Genomic DNA, 18,146 nt, shown 5'->3' with positions numbered 1-18,146 from the left:
AAAGAAGAAATAGAAAAACTGAAAAAACAAATCGCAGAACTTATGGAAGTGAAGGATAAAGTAGCAAACATAGAAAAAATAATGGATAGCTACAATGATAGATTTAAAGAGACAGAAGATAGAATTAGTGATTTGGAGGATGGAACATCTGAATCCCAAAAAGAAACAGAAACTATAGGGAAAAGAATGGAAAAATTTGAACAGGGTATCAGGGAACTCAAGGACAATATGAACCGCACAAATATACGTGTTGTGGGTGTCCCAGAAGGAGAAGAGAAGGGAAAAGGAGGAGAAAAACTAATGGAAGAAATTTTCACTGAAAATTTCCCAACTCTTATGAAAGACCTAAAATTACAGATCCAAGAAGTGCAGCGCACCCCAAAGAGATTAGACCCAAATAGGCGTTCTCCAAGACACTTACTAGTTAGAATGTCAGAGGTCAAAGAGAAAGAGAAGATCTTGAAAGCAGCAAGAGAAAAACAATCCATTACATACAAGGGAAACCCAATAAGACTTTGTGTAGATTTCTCAGCAGAAACCATGGAAGCTAGAAGACAGTGGGATGATATATTTAAAATACTAAAAGAGAAAAACTGCCAACCAAGACTCCTATATCCAGCAAAATTATCCTTCAAAAATGAGGGAGAAATTAAAACATTCTCAGACAAAAAGTCACTGAAAGAATTTGTGACCAAGAGACCAGCTCTGCAAGAAATACTAAAGGGAGCACTAGAGTCAGATACAAAAAGACAGAAGAGAGAGATATGGAAAAGAGTGTAGAAAGAAGGAAAATCAGATGTGATATATATAATACAAAAGGCAAAATGTTAGAGGAAAATATTATCCAAACAGTAATAACACTAAATGTCAATGGACTGAATTCCCCAATCAAAAGACATAGATTGGCAGAATGGATTAAAAAACAGGATCCTTCTATATGCTGTCTACAGGAAACACATCTTAGACCCAAAGATAAACACAGGTTGAAAGTGAAAGGTTGGGAAAAGATATTTCATGCAAATAACAACCAGAAAAGAGCAGGAGTGGCTATACTAATATCCAACAAATTAGACTTCAAATGTAAAACAGTTAAAAGAGACAAAGAAGGACACTATATACTAATAAAAGGAACAATTAAACAAGAAGACATAACAATCATAAATATTTACGCACCGAATCAGAATGCCCCAAAATACGTGAGGAATATACTGCAAACACTGAAAAGGGAAATAGACTCATATACCATAATAGTTGGAGACTTCAACTCACCACTCTCATCAAGGGACAGAACATCTAGACAGAGGATCAACAAAGAAATAGAGAATCTGAATATTACTATAAATGAACTAGACTTAATAGACATTTATAGGACATTACATCCCACAACAGCAGGATACACCTTTTTCTCAAGTGCTCATGGATCATTCTCAAAGATAGACCATATGCTGGGTCACAAAGCAAGTCTTAACAAATTTAAAAAGATTGAAATCTTACACAACACTTTCTCGGACCATAAAGGAATGATGTTGGAAATCAATAATAGGCAGAGTGCCAGAAAATTCACAAATATGTGGAGGCTCAACAACACACTCCTAAACAACGACTGGGTCAAAGAAGAAATTGCAAGAGAAATTAGCAAATACCTCGAGGCGAATGAAAATGAAAACACAACATATCAAAACTTATGGGACGCAGCAAAGGCAGTGCTAAGAGGGAAATTTATTGCTCTAAATGCCTATATCAGAAAAGAAGAAAAGGCAAAAATTCAGGAATTAACTATCCATTTGGAAGAACTGGAGAAAGAACAGCAAGCTAACCCCAAAGCAAGCAAAAGGAAAGAAATAACAAAGATTAGAGCAGAAATAAATGAAATTGAAAACATAAAAACAATAGAGAAAATCAATAAGGCCAGAAGTTGGTTCTATGAGAAAATCAATAAGATTGATGGGCCCTTAGCAAGATTGACAAAAAGAAGAAGAGAGAGGATGCAAATAAATAAGATCAGAAATGGAAGAGGAGACATAACCACTGACCTCACAGAAATAAAGGAGGTAATAACAGGATACTATGAACAACTTTACGCTAATAAATACAACAATTTAGAGGAAATGGACGGGTTCCTGGAAAGACATGAACAACCAACTTTGACTCAAGAAGACATAGATGACCTCAACAAACCAATCACAAATAAAGAAATTGAATTAGTCATTCAAAAGCTTCCTAAAAAGAAAAGTCCAGGACCAGATGGCTTCACATGTGAATTCTACCAAACGTTCCAGAAAGAATTAGTACCAATTCTCTTCAAACTCTTCAAAAAAATCGAAGTGGAGGGAAAACTACCTAATTCATTCTATGAAGCCAACATCACCCTCATACCAAAACCAGGCAAAGATATTACAAAAAAAGAAAACTACAGACCAATCTCTCTAATGAATACAGATGCAAAAATCCTCAATAAAATTCTAGCAAATCGTATCCAACAACACATTAAAAGAATTATACATCATGACCAAGTAGGATTCATCCCAGGTATGCAAGGATGGTTCAACATAAGAAAATCAATTAATGTAATACACCATATCAACAAATCAAAGCAGAAAAATCACATGATCATCTCAATTGATGCAGAGAAGGCTTTCGACAAGATTCAACATCCTTTCCTGTTGAAAACACTTCAAAAGATAGGAATACAAGGGAACTTCCTTAAAATGATAGAGGGAATATATGAAAAACCCACAGCTAATATCATCCTCAATGGGGAAAAATTGAAAACTTTCCCCCTAAGATCAGGAACAAGACAAGGATGTCCACTATCACCACTATTATTCAACATTGTGTTGGAGGTTCTAGCCAGAGCAATTAGACAAGAAAAAGAAATACAAGGCATCAAAATTGGAAAGGAAGAAGTAAAACTATCACTGTTTGCAGACGATATGATACTATATGTCGAAAACCCGGAAAAATCCACAACAAAACTACTAGAGCTAATAAATGAGTACAGCAAAGTAGCAGGTTACAAGATCAACATTCAAAAATCTGTAGCATTTCTATACACTAGTAAGGAACAAGCTGAGGGGGAAATCAAGAAACGAATCCCATTCACAATTGCAACTAAAAGAATAAAATACCTAGGAATAAATTTAACTAAAGAGACAAAAAACATATATAAAGAAAACTACAAAAAACTGCTAAAAGAAATCACAGAAGACCTAAATAGATGGAAGGGCATACCGTGTTCATGGATTGGAAGACTAAATATAGTTAAGATGTCAATCCTACCTAAATTGATTTACAGATTCAATGCAATACCAATCAAAATCCCAACAACTTATTTTTCAGAAATAGAGAAACCAATAAGCAAATTTATCTGGAAGGGCAGGGTGCCCCGAATTGCTAAAAACATCTTGAGGAAAAAAAAACGAAGCTGGAGGTCTCGCGCTGCCTGACTTTAAGGCATATTATGAAGCCACAGTGGTCAAAACAGCATGGTATTGGCATAAAGATAGATATATCGACCAATGGAATTGAATAGAGTGCTCAGATATAGACCCTCTCATCTATGGACATTTGATCTTTGATAAGGCAGTCAAGCCAACTCACCTGGGACAGAACAGTCTCTTCAATAAATGGTGCCTAGAGAACTGGATATCCATATGCAAAAGAATGAAAGAAGACCCATCTCTCACACCCTATACAAAAGTTAACTCAAAATGGATCAAAGATCTAAACATTAGGTCTAAGACCATAAAACAGTTAGAGGAAAATGTAGGGAGATATCTTATGGATCTTACAACTGGAGGCGGTTTTATGGACCTTAAACCTAAAGCAAGAGCACTGAAGAAGGAAATAAATAAATGGGAACTCCTCAAAATTAAACACTTTTGTGCATCAAAGAACTTCATCAAGAAAGTAGAAAGACAGCCTTCACAATGGGAGACAATATTTGGAAATGATATATCAGATAAAGGTCTAGTATCCAGAATTTATAAAGAGATTGTTCATCTCAACAACAAAAAGACAGCCAACCCAATTACAAAATGGGAAAAAGACTTGAACAGACACCTCTCAGAAGAGGAAATACGGATGGCCAAGAGGCACATGAAGAGATGCTCAATGTCCCTGGCCATTAGAGAAATGCAAATCAAAACCACAATGAGATATCATCTCACACCCACCAGAATGGCCATTATCAACAAAACAGAAAATGACAAGTGCTGGAGAGGATGCGGAGAAAGAGGCACACTTATCCACTGTTGGTGGGAATGTCAAAGGGTGCAACCACTGTGGAAGGCAGTTTGGCGGTTCCTCAAAAAGCTGAATATAGAATTGCCATACGACCCAGCAATACCATTGCTAGGTATCTACTCAAAGGACTTAAGAGCAAAGACACAAACGGACATTTGCACACCAATGTTTATAGCAGCATTATTTACAATTGCAAAGAGATGGAAACAGCCAAAATCTCCATCAACAGAAGAGTGGCTAAACAAACTGTGGTATATACATACGATGGAATATTATGCAGCTTTAAGACAAGATAAACTTATGAACCATGTAATAACATGGATGGACCTAGAGAATATTATGCTGAGTGAATCCAGCCAAAAACTAAAGGACAAATACTGTATGGTCCCACTGATGTGAACGGACATTCGAGAATAAACTTGAAATATGTCATTGGTAACAGAGTTCAGCAGGAGTTAGAAACAGGGTAAGACAATGGGTAATTGAAGCTGAAGGGATACAGACTGTGCAACAGGACTAGATACAAAAACTCAAAAATGGACAGCACAATAATACCCAATTGTAAAGTAATCATGTTAAAACACTGAATGAAGCTGCATCTGAGCTATAGGTTTTTGTTTTGTTTTGTGTTGTTTTGTTTTGATTTTACTATTATTACTTTTATTTTTTCTCTATATTAACATTCTATATCTTTTTCGGTTATGTTGCTAGTTCTTCTAAACTAATGCAAATGTACTAAGAAATGATGATCATGCAGCTATGTGATGATGTTAAGAATTAATGATTGCATGTGTAGAATGGTATGATCTCTAAATGTTGGGTTAATTTCTTTTTTTCTGTTAATTAAAAAAAAAAAAGAGAAGGGATAATTGGAGATGAAGGGATACAGACTGTACAACGGGACTGGATATAAAAACTCAGAAATGGACAGCACAATACTACCCAATTGTAATGCAATTATGTTAAAGCACTGAATGAAGCTGCATGTGAGGTATAGGTTTTTTGTTTTTGTTTTTTTTGTTTTTTTTTTCTTTCTATTATTGTTTTAATTCTTATTCTGTTGTCTTTTTATTTCTTTTTCTAAATCGATGCAAATGTACTAAGAAATGATGAATATGCAACTATGTGATGTTATTAAGAATTACTGATTGTACATGTACATTGAAATGATTTCTAATTGTTTTGTTAATTCTTTTTTTAATTAATAAAAAAAGAAAAAAAAATTTGCAATCATTTTTAATACACTGCAGGATATATGAGGTAATACTGTGATATTCTGTGGAATATAAAATGTATTTATTTTTGTAAATCTTCAATTAATGTGATTATTTTTAATATTCTAAACCCAAGGGGTGAAGCCATAAGTAAGAAAACAAAATCTCGTTTTGACTTTGCTTTTAAAAATATGAAAATGTTCATGGCAGGTAATGATTGCCTTGGTTTAAATTGTTCATGAAAAACTTTTGTATCATTCATCTCACTCCTTGGAGGGAGTCTTATAAAGCCTTTGCTCCCTTCCATATATGGGAAAAAACCACGTGTCCAAATGCCAGATGAAATGATAACTTGGTCACAGAGAGCACAGCAAGTGCCAATGTCAGAACTGGTCAGAGGAGTGATTGACTGAAGAGAGAAATTAGAATGATCTCCTGGGGCAAATAAGAAAGTTGGGAAAACAGTGGGAAGTGTAGGAGGAAAACAGGCCAGGAGAGCTGAGTCATTTAGTAGCTGAGAATAGACTCAGGGCAGGGACAGTGGTTCATGAACCCAGACTCCAGCCTCCAGGGATCCCAGATCTGAAGTATTGTAACACAAAGGAGGGAACTAGAAAAGAGACCTTGGAACACTGGAACTTTTATCCCATGGCGATAGCACTTAATTGTGAGAAGTAGTTAGATACCAGATACACATGGAAGGTAGAGCTAAGACATTCTGACAAGAGGTTGATCTTGGAGTGCACAGAAAGAAAGGAGTCAAGGATGATTTCAAAGTTTTTGCATAAACAGTTGGAAAGGCTGTAGATTTTTAGGAATGACCAGAAACTCCATTTTTAATATCCAGAGCTTGACCTGCCTATTAATTGTCCAAGTGGAGATTACAAGGAGATAATTGGATAAGAGTCTGGAGTTCAAGAGAGAAAAGCAGCCTGGAGATGAAAATGTGTGGTCCATCAGTAAATGGATGGCGCTTAAGTCATAAGACTGGATGAGCTTCTCTACAGAGTCAGCTAAGATAGAGAAAAGAAAAACAGACACTGAATCAATGGGTACTCCAACACTTGAAGATGAGTGAGATGAGAAGCAACGAGCAAAGAAACTGAAAAGGAACTGCCAGAGATGGGAGAAAATATTGCTGGATATAAAGATAGTTATCAGGAAGATATAGAAATTCTAAATTTGTATGTACTTTTAAAAAAAGCCATCAAAAATATATAAAGCAAAAACTGACAAAACTAAAAAAAGATATGAATACAAAATCATAGTGAGAGATATTAATGAACATCTCTCAGTAGTGATAGAATAAGCAACCAAAAAAATCAGTATATAGAAATTGGAAATTGAACAATGGAATTGTCAAATTTGATCTAATTGGCATCTAACAAATAGGAGACTAAGTGTAATATAAATATATATACACACACACACACATATACACATATACATATATTTATGTACATATTTGATATTTAGGAAATATTATATTTTTAGAAAGAATGATTACCTTTATATATTATTATGTGGTATTATATATATAATCTTATATATCTATAAAGGTGTAATCCATAAGTTTTATATATAAAATCTCTAATGATATGTATGTATGTATGTATGTGCATGTGTGTGTGTACATAACTATTAGGTATAAAATTGTAAATTTTCTTAAAATATCAAACAGGGGATCAACAGTCCAGAGATTAGCAATGGTAGGAAATCACTGATAAACCATGGTCTTGAAGGGCAAGGAAATGTCTTACTGGAGCCCATACTGATAGAAGCTGGAAGCTCAGCAGATTTGTCCAATGAGAGGTGAGTCACAGAAGAGATTCAGCTCTTGTCTGAGGCAGAGGAGGGATTAGAAATGCCTTATTATTTCCCTTCCTTCCACCCTCCAGTGTCCCACCAGCGCCTTCCAGTCACTGAACCCAAGCAGAAGCTGATTGACAAAGTGGAACCTAGGAAATGGAGCCTGTCAGGATCATCCCTTCTGCAATACATAGCAGAGCACAGGGAGGATTCAGAATAGATCTGAGAGTAACCAGGAAAATGACCAGCACACCACAGTCAGCACTTTCTGTACTTCAGCCTGAGTGCACTGGGGAATCATTGAAGGGTTTTAAGCAGTTCACAATCTGAGTGGCATTTCAGAAATGCTGCCCAATCTGCAGTATGAAGAATGCATTGAAGAGAGGAAATAGATGGCTGCAAGGAAAACAGAAAAAGAACAATTCTGAGGCTTGTCTAGGCAAAGATTTTAGAAATCTAGATAGAGTGATGGCAGAGGAGAAGGACAGAAGTAGAGTGACTTGAAACATATTTTAAAGGTAGGAATGAGATGACAAGAGACTGACAGGATGTTCAAGTTAATGAGAAGAGAGAGCCAAGGGTAATCTCCAGGTTTTGAACAATCTCCAGGTTTTGAACAACAGAAGGTAAAGGAGTCATTTGCAGGGATAGGAAAAACAAAAGGAGGAGCATGCTCACAAGGAAGATGCTAAGTTCAGTCTTGATATTTGCAAGTCATCAAAAATGGTTGAATCAATGGACAATTGGTTATCTAGGCCTGGAGTTCAGAAGTAGGATCTGAGCTGGGATATACAATCAGAAACCATTAGCATATACCTGGTATATGAAACCAAAGCAGTAGATAAGACCACCTGGAAGAGTATTAGAGGTAGAAGGGGACCTAGGTTCAAAGGAATTTCAATATGTAAAGTACATTTAAAAGATAAGGAACAGCAAAGAAAATCAGAAAGAAGTCAGAAGAAATCAGAGAGCATGAGATCCAAGAAAGAGAGTGTCTTAAGGAAAAGTGTTCTGTGAACTTCAAATAAAAAGTCAAGGGTGGTGCAACTGTGACTCAGTGGCAGAATTCTCGCCTGCCATGCTGAGACCCAGGTTCAATTCCCAGTGCCTGCCCATACAAAAAAAGAGTCAAGAAGGTCAGAACTAAAATGTGACCTTAGTGAGTATTGTTTCTCTAGGGATGGGGGAGAAAATAGATTAGATTATGAGATGAGGAAATGGTGACATCAAATATGAACACCAATATAAGAAGTTTGATTAGGAAAGGGAAGTGAGAACTAAGGTAGCAGTTGGTGGTCAGTTTCATTGGGCAATAGGAAGCCATTGCAGATTTCTAAGCAATGATAGCAAAGCTTTGAAAATGTAATTTTCACCAGACTGTGGGAACAACTGGAGTGGCAGATATATTCCCATAACCAAGTTTCATTTCTCTGAGTGTCTACTACAGGAAATGCAGACTTTAAAAGAGTCTCCTTCCCCAAGTAATTCCAAGAGTCCCCAAGCATGCTGAAATGAATCAGTTCTGATCATCACTTGCTACTACTACCATTTGATGTACCCACTCATGGCCAAACTGCTGGCCCCAATAGGTCCATGCACCTCGTTCTCACTAGTTGTTTTGAGGGTTGCTGCTGCCAAATGATGCTGCCAGAAAAGCACCCACTTCACTGGCACTGGCTGCCAGAAAGAATGGGACTACAGAGCCCTCCAGGGACAGCCTAGTTCAACTGTCCATTTGTGCTGACTTCCATGTAGACTTCTACTGGTTCGCCCAAGCAGCAGCTCTCCTACAAAGCAAGAGAACTGCCTCCTTTTCTGCATAATATTTACTAGTAATATCTGCCATTCATTAAGTGTTTTCTGTTTACAGAAAGGAAGTTCACAACAACCCTCTGAACTGCATATAATTTTTATCACTCCCAATTTACAGCTGAGGAAATTGAGACATATAGAAGTGACATAACTTGGTCTAAGCTACAAATCTACAGGTGGAGGAGCTGGGGTGCAAATCTATACAGGCTCATCTGGCTGTGGACACCATACTCATAGCGAGCACTCTACACTGCGGTTTAGGCTTTGTGCTGGGGCTGCCTGCCAGATGCCTCTTTCCCTTATGGAATATTCTCTTTTCACTATTTTTTAAATTTGGCCACAGATTCCAGCCCAGTTCATCAAAAATATTTTAATAGTTACTTTTAGATGGGTAAAATTGTCTCAATCCCTCAGTCCTATGCAAATTGATGGGTACAAATAGATACATCATGGAAGGGGGAATGGTTTTTCTACTAACTGATATCAGTGGAGCCCTAGATCAGCCAGGATACAAATAAGTCCAGGATACAGGGTGGCCTATTATCTAACTCCTCCTACAGGGAACACAAAGACCAAGGCTTCTACTGGAACCAAAGTCGTATTGGTAGAGTGTTGATCCAAACAAGGTCTGTTGTATGAAATTGAATCTCCCTTTTCACTGTTTGCTATTTTGCCTGTTAACCAAGCAGTCACATAGTAATCAAGTTACGTTTACCTTTTCTTCTTATAGAGATATTTCAAGAACACGGATCCATTCCCTGCCTGGCTATGGCTTGGAAAATCTTAAGAAGCTGAGGGCCAGGTCCACATACAACTTAAAAAAGCTTCCCACTTTGGAAACATTTGTCACACTCATGGAAGCTAGTCTCACCTACCCCAGCCACTGCTGTGCCTTCGCTAATTGGAGACGGCAAATGTGAGTCTTCCTATTGTCTTTCTCTTGAGTCCCACTTGGGCATTTCCCCAATGCAGAAGTTGACTCAGAACATCTATATATCTATGGCATAAAGACAATCTACTTCCGGAGGGCTCACCCTGACCAAAGCTCTTGGGCACATTCTGAATCAAAGGGTTAGATCTGTCATAGGCTAGGGAGAGTTGTAGTCTTCTAATTCTTTGAAAGGGGAATCACAGGAGAGTACTATCCCCATGGTGGAACCCCTACCAGGTATTAAATAATCCAACATGAAAACCACCAAGCACACTGTCTAACACAGAGTTGATGCTTAATAATATTATTCCCTCTTTCCTTTGTACCCATATGGATTTGCCTTTCATATTCTAAGTTCTGTACCCCGTAAGTGTCCCAGCCTACCATCATCAAAGTTGATTTTGGAAGGGGAAAATCAAAGTTGGTTTTGGAAGGGGAAAGCATAAATGCCATTCCAGAGACTGATGCACATATCTGCAAAATACCCCAACCACTCTAACCATCTCTAACCCTTCATAGCACTTTATGGGAAGGACATAGGTTGGGATATCTTTTCTCTTTGGTTTGAGAGGAAGGCCAGGTTTCCATGCCAGGATTCAAAGAGAATAATCCATACAGAGCCACTTCCCAATAGGTAACTGGTTAAAGATGAGGTCATCACAGACAGAACTTAGAGAATGGAGAGAGGGAGTGCCTTTCGAAATTGCACGTGTTCCTGACATTTAAAGGATCTGTTGGAGATAAGAATTTATTGGATATCAGGAGTTGCTTAAAGCTCTCACTCTCCTCTGAACTCAGAAAATCAGTCCTCATCACAAAGGTGCAATAAAATGAAGCTTTATTACCACTTTTATATAGTAGCCTAGTACTAGTACACAGTCCCCGTACATTATCTCACTCTATTATTCAGGCTTTAACATACATTGACCTTCACATGGAGGACATGTGGACAGATTTCCTGCCCAAAAGCTAAACAAAAACAAACAAACAAAATTGAGTACAAACCCTGAAATGTTTTCAGAGTGACTGAATCCTCACTAGACCCACTGGAATGAGTAGCCAAAAAAAAAAGGATACATTTCAGAATTAGCACGCATAATCAGGAAAATACCATCCTCAGAGATGAGTTCAAGAGTCAGGGAATTTCTTCCTGACAACCAGAATTTCTAAGGACCTGGGCTGAAGCAGAAAGCTTACCTCTTTTATATTCCAGACAAGAATTCCAGCCAGGGCAGGAAAGATACCAATTTGTCTCTAAGTCCCTGGAACTGAATACCCCTCATGAGAACTCTCAGAGGATGTTGCAGTCACTGTAAGAACAGCAGTGGCTATGTCATCCAGCCCCATGTCGACATGTTACTGGAATTTATCCTCTCACTGGGGTGTTCAGAATCCTCTGTTCTTGCCACCTCCTGCAAGGCAGACCTGGCCTTAGGGGTCCCCCCAACCAAAAACCTCCAGCTATGCCTTCAGTTGTCCCATGACATGGAGCCTTTCCTGATCCCTCCAAGTCACCCACCTATCCCTCTTTCTAGGTCTTTGTCATAACTCACCACCAGGGCTTGTTTAAATGATGCAAGGGGGAAGCCCACACTAAACAGTAACAAAATGACAGATTTTTAACCTCTATATTTAACAAATTCACACCCACAGACACAAGGCAATATAATTGTGCTATTCAGAAGATAATTGCTAGATTTATTTTTTAAATAGTATCATATCCTTGTATACCACAGGAGGTGTGGTTAAGTAATGGGATTCAAATTTTAAGATCTGTGATGAAATTGTTTTTCCAATCATCATTTGGAAATATTGCCCAAAGTGGATACATTAGACCCTTGTGACTGAAGTTTTGGCCAAATAGCCCTCCTGAACTTTCAGTAATAGGTCACGCCCTTTATTAGTCATTGAACCAGACATTGCCTTGTCATAGTTCTGTGCTAGCCTTGCACTGATATTTTGTTTGTTAAACTTTCTCATATTAAGGCCTTTTCTTCACAACTGGATTTTAAATTGAAGCAGTGTGGCACACGCATCTCAGTACCTACATAGGTCCTAGACCCTAACAGGAGCTCAATACATAACCATCATCATCTGTCTTCACACTGCTGATGTTTGCTGAGTACTAGTAGTAGCTGTAATACTTTACACCTTTATCTTATTTAATTCTCACAATGGTAATATCATCATTATTCTTATTCCCTTCTCACAGATGCAGAATATGAAGCTCAGAGATAGTAAAAATAAATAACTTTCCCAACATCATTCAAATTCTGATCCAAATCCTCTGGTCTTTCTGTCTCCAAAGCTCAGGCTCTACTCTGCTCTGCCACCTCCCAAGCCATTTGTTTATGGACTGATTGGGGTCCAAGAAGATTCTAAACTGCCCCGAGATGAATTCCCCACTCCTTATGATACTTAGAATTTGCCAAAGTACTGCAGAGGCTAGCCGTTTTCCCTCAGTTTCCACTTCTGTTTCTGTTCCTTTCTCAGAGACACACACTGTTCACCTTTTGCCCACTCATGTCCTTGGATGACTTCTATTTCATAAAAGCAAAGAATCAATATTTAAAAATATGTTTGCAGCAATATCAACAATAAGAATCTTCACAGAAACTAACTGTAAGCCCTGAGAAGTAAAGGTCATCTCCAGATGGTCAGGTGATATTCCATTTCAATGATGTTAATCACAGTCAGAAGATGCCAGGTTTCATTTCTGTTTCTAGAATTGGGCCACAGCTAATCCATGATAGAATTTAGGGGGTTGGAGCTAGACTAAGGGCCAGAGAATGGCCCTTCTGTCCTCTCTAGGCCCATTTCTGAGCTTGCCTCACCTTTCTTGTAAGATTTCTGACTAAACCTAAAGATTTTCTGAGCTCTGGTTCCCATTCACTTTCAATAACATGCATGCTAATCATTTAGTCTCATTAGTGGAACCCAGGGCTGAAGTGAGAAGCTGTCTGGGTCTCTAAAACAAAAGATCACACATTTTCCACCAAAGAAGGGTCCTTTGGGCCAAGGGAAAATGATTTCCTGGTAGTTCATTTCCCAGAAAGGTGAGAAGGGAGGAGAGGATTCCGCCTTAGCAGCCCTTTCTCATGGACTTTGATGGTGAAAATTTCAGTCGGTGTGTGCTGGGACACTTAGCAAGCATTCATCCTTTTTGATATCGAATGAACTCTTGGCCTCCTCCACGCGCCCATACACCTCCCTCCTTTTCATGGGGGTCTCTGAATGGTTTTAACACTCACTTCCCCGCTCATATCTGAAATTATGAGGTTTTAGAAAACAGAATCACCTAAAATTGCTGTAAATGTAACCCTCAGAGAAAGGGGTATGTATGTGTGTGAGCATTTGCGTTTTTTTTTTTTTTCCATCCAAAGAGTCCAGTATGAGACATTCTCATCCCTTTAGCCTTTGCTTCAAAAACATCTTTTCCCCTCTTTCTCTGCATGCACTATCCATCTGTCTGGTTAGAATAGTTATCATTTGGCTTTAATTCAAATCCCTTCTGAAAGCGTCTCTACCCTGTTGACAAGGCCTCTTGTATACTGGGCTTAAAAGGGAAACCAAGACAGGAAAATGAACACAAGAAGCACCAGGCTTCCCAGGGGATTAGTTATAACCTTGGAATAAATTAGGCCCCTGTGCAACCTGCATTTGCTCTTTGAGGCATCCACTGGAGAACTATTTAATATGAGAGAGCCAGACTTACCTAGCAGACAAATGTATGCCTGAGGCCCATTGTAGACCCTGGGGAGTCACATAATAAAGAACAGGGTCCTCCATAACATCTTAATCAAATTAGCTGGCCTCCCAGCAGCCTGGATACTAAAAAGCCAGCAATTCCAAGTGACAGGGATTGGCTAGGAACTAACTAGAGGCTCTGATCCTCTAAATTACATGGATTAAAGGAGTAAAAATCTCTTATGTAAGCCAGAAAGCAGCCTGATCTTCCACCAGTTGGAGGAGAGTGGAGAAACAGGGGTGTGTCCTACCTAGGCATGCTCAGAGATAGCAGAATGGAGATGGAGAAAGAGAAGGGGTGGAGTTGATACCAGCACTTAACAGCAAGGCTGCCAGCCCCCGGCGCCTTCCTCCCCACATTCAGGTTGTGGCCAGATGGTTTCCCCAGTGGGCCGTCCAACTGTAGGAATTTATTATATACACAAGTTATTCTGTTCATTTATAGTAAGCAGCATTAACCCTTGAGCCTAGCTTCAAGGGCAGACAAGCTGCTAGAAGAAGGGGGAAAAGAAACCTCAGGAAGAAAACCTATCGCTTTTAGCCTGCACAAAGACAGCATATTTGTCGATCTGAATCCAAGATGTTGATTCTATTTCTTTTTTATTTTTCTAGCTCTGAGCTTCATCCAATTTGCAACAAATCTATTTTAAGGCAAGAAGTTGATGCTATGGCTCAGGCTAGGGGTCAGAGAGTCTCTTTGGAAGAAGATGATGAGTCCAGTTATGGCACAGGATTTGATGTGATGTATAATGAATTTGACTATGATTTATGTAACGAAGCAATTGACGTGACCTGCACCCCTAAGCCCGATGCATTCAACCCATGTGAAGATATCATGGGGTACAACATTCTCAGAGTCTTGATATGGTTTATTAGCATCCTGGCCATCACTGGGAACATCACAGTGCTAGTGATTCTGATTACCAGTCAATACAAGCTCACTGTCCCTCGGTTTCTTATGTGCAATCTGGCCTTTGCCGATCTCTGCATTGGCATCTACCTGCTACTCATTGCCTCAGTTGACATCCACACCAAAAGCCAGTACCACAACTATGCTATTGACTGGCAAACTGGAGCAGGCTGTGACGCTGCTGGCTTTTTCACTGTCTTTGCCAGTGAGCTCTCAGTCTACACTCTGACAGCCATCACCCTGGAAAGATGGCACACCATCACCCATGCCATGCAAGTGGACTGCAAGATACAGCTCCGTCATGCCCTCAGTGTCATGTTGATGGGCTGGATCTTTGCCTTTGGTGTCGCCCTCTTGCCCATCTTTGGTATCAGCAGCTATATGAAGGTGAGCATCTGCCTGCCCATGGACATTGACAGCCCATTGTCACAGCTCTATGTCATGGCTGTCCTTGTGCTCAATGTCCTGGCCTTTGTAATCATCTGTGGCTGCTACACCCACATCTACCTCACAGTGAGGAACCCCAACATTGTGTCCTCCTCTAGTGACACCAGGATTGCCAAGCGCATGGCCATGCTCATCTTCACAGACTTCCTCTGCATGGCACCCATCTCCTTCTTTGCCATCTCTGCCTCCCTCAAGGTACCTCTCATCACTGTGTCCAAGTCAAAGATCCTCCTGGTCCTGTTCTACCCCATTAACTCCTGCGCCAATCCCTTCCTCTACGCCATCTTTACCAAGACCTTCCGCAGGGATTTCTTCATTTTACTGAGCAAGTTTGGCTGCTATGAAATGCAAGCTCAGATTTATAAGACAGAAACTTCATCCATTGCTCACAACTCCCATCCAAGGAATGGCCACTGCCCTCCAGGTCCCCGGCTCACTAATGGCTCCAGTTACACACTTGTCCCTCTAAGCCATTTAGCCTAGATATAAAACAGTGGGAAAATGTATTTAAGGGCTGAAGATTTTATCTTGCCTTTGAAGAGTATGATAAATGACAGACACTTCTACATACTTCATCTAATTTAATCTTCCTGGAACACTTGCAAGGTAAATTGGCCAGGAGCTGTAACTCCATATGATAGGTGAAGAAACTGGTATTAATAACAACAACAGCAATTAAAATAATACATTACTATTGCATGTTTGTTTTATGGTCTATAATGTTTGAAGTGTTTTTGTTCAGATTATTTCAACTGATCCCCGAAGAAGTCCTATTAATTATGCAACACAGTTAGGAGTTATTCTTGGAGGTTTACAGATGAGTAAACCAAGACTCAAAGAGTGACTTATTCAAGATTGACTGACTGGTAAGAGACAGAGCTAGGACTAGGTGTTCTGACTTCCAGGGAACTGCCAATAGAAGCAGTATAGTATTAATTAATTATGTCAACATAAGTTCCCATGGTTTTATAATGTGTCTACTTCACTAAGCTGATCTAAATTTCAAGAATTCCCTTTCTTAATATGTTCCAGTTAGAGTGGAACACAAGAAAGATTCTCAGGAAGATAGGAGAACAGAAGAGAAGCAGGAACCATTTTATAGCTCACATACTTTCTTGCTGGTTTTAGGGATTCAGCTGCTCATTGATGTGAAGCAACAGCTGGGCCTGCAATTGCTCCACCTGCCCTGGATCCTTCTTCAGGTGTATGTGTTTAACAACATGAGGAAGGGCTCAAGCTTCTGCAGGGACCCTTGTCTCCAGAACCAAACACAACAACAGACACAGGTTTCTGTCCATCCTCATGGGGTTCCATCTCTGGCTTATGAACTTCCTTTCCTAACTGCCTGCCCTGTGGACATCAAGCTCTAGCATCACATCTGGACACAACATCCTTACAGAGACTGCTTGATCAGCCCCCACATTGGCATAAACCAATCAGTTTCCAACAGACACATATGACCAGTTCCGCCTCTCTAGTTGAACCCTAACTGATACAACTTACTAACCACCATGAATAATGGATTATAACATAAGGAACATGCAACTTTGGAATCAGGCAGAGCTGAGAATTTAGCCTGACCTCACAATAAATCAAGATTAATTACTCAACCTCTCTAGGCCCCATTGCTTCCTCTGTAAGCTGGAGTTGGTTGTAATACCTACCCATTGGGCAGATTGTAAGAATCGGATAATAAAATGGCAGTAAAGTGTCTAGTGCTATAATCAGTTTATTTCTCCCCTCCCAGACCAAGACTTGGTCTAGAGCCCAGCTCTCCTAACCCTCAGTCTAAAACTGATTCCAGGGCACCATATTGCTTCTGATAAATAACCAATCTACCCACATCTATTTTCACAAATGACCCCATCCAGATAATCTGGATCTTAAATACCAACCACAAATCTTACCAAACAGGGTCACAGTCATTCCATAAAGATATGAGTCTCCTCTCTCAGCATATCTTCTTCCAGGGTTGAAGCCAGTCCTTTCTCCTCTTGCCCTAAGGGAAACATTTCAAAAATTGGTCTCAGAAGCATTAAGAAGAAAACCCTTCTAGTGCTAGAGGAAAAAGCAATCATCTCTGCTCATCTCGATATATTGTAAGCATCAAGTGAAAAATAAAATAAATATCTTTGTAAATAGTTTGAAGCTATGGCTGTATAGGACAGATGCCACTAGCTTTCCTATGTGGCTATTGAGCAGTTGGAATGTGACTAATCAGACTGATGTGCTCTAAGTATAAAATACACATGTGATTTCAAATGGGAATTAGTGCAAAGAAAAAAAAGAGAGAATGTGAAATATCTCATTAATAATTTTATACTAATTACATATTAGAATGAAAATATTTTTAATATATTGGGATAAATATAACATATATAAAAATTCTCTTCACCTGTTTCTCTTACTTTTTTTTAATGTGACTACTAGATATTGAAAACTATGAAAATATGTGGCTCACATTTGTGGCTCACATTTGTGGCTTACTTCCTATTTCTATTGTAGAGCTCTGGTCTGGAGCTATGGGAAAGTAAAGGGTTTTCATTTAGCACTTTCCTCCCCGGCCACCACACAGTCTGCGGCACCTGGGCTGTCTCAGCTCCCTCTGCAGTCATCCTCTTTCCTCATTTGTGGCCCAGGGTGGTGTATATCTGAACTGGACACAAAAGCAAATAGCAGTTAAATTTTACAATGTAATGGTGCCATATTAATTATTTGATGGCATAACTGTGCCTGATACACTGGTCTAAGAGATTGGGCTCTGCGACATTATGTTCAGAGACACCCAGAGAAACTCAGAAGACACTTGATCCATCAGTTTGTCACTACAACACTTCCTATAAGAGAGAGGACATTTCTTGAATAAGCAAACATACCTATGTAGCGAAATTCAATGTTTCTTTAGACAAGTCTTAAGGGAAAGAAAGACTTCCTCCCCTTCCTATATTAAAATGCAAACAATTGGAGCCCAGTACATCAATCACTCTTTCCCCTACAGAGTGATGACACAAGGAACACAATGGAAGTGGAG

General features: G+C 39.2%; 1 protein-coding gene across 7 annotated transcripts in view; it reads left to right on the top strand.

The window, feature by feature from the left end:
• The window catches only part of FSHR (follicle stimulating hormone receptor), a 200,018-nt gene extending 182,556 nt beyond the window's left edge, over positions 1-17,462 (top strand). For 4 of the 7 annotated variants that reach the window (XM_077134183.1, XM_077134182.1, XM_077134179.1 and 1 more), the window contains 2 exons: positions 9,811-9,996; positions 14,371-17,460. In XM_077134183.1, coding sequence (XP_076990298.1) covers positions 9,811-9,996; positions 14,371-15,598 — 1,414 coding nt within the window. In that variant the 3' untranslated portion in view covers positions 15,599-17,460. Of the gene's footprint in view, positions 1-9,810; positions 9,997-14,370 lie in introns of all 7 variants that reach the window. The other 3 variants (XM_077134184.1, XM_077134180.1, XM_077134185.1) reach the window with 2 other exon arrangements.
• Positions 17,463-18,146: the final 684 nt, after the last annotated feature.

Source organism: Tamandua tetradactyla, chromosome 17 (assembly GCF_023851605.1).
Source record: "Tamandua tetradactyla isolate mTamTet1 chromosome 17, mTamTet1.pri, whole genome shotgun sequence".
In the NCBI taxonomy this organism is placed as follows: Eukaryota; Metazoa; Chordata; class Mammalia; order Pilosa; family Myrmecophagidae; genus Tamandua; species Tamandua tetradactyla.
The sequence above is the reverse complement of the archived record's forward strand: the minus strand, read 5'-3'. Positions and strand labels throughout refer to the sequence as shown.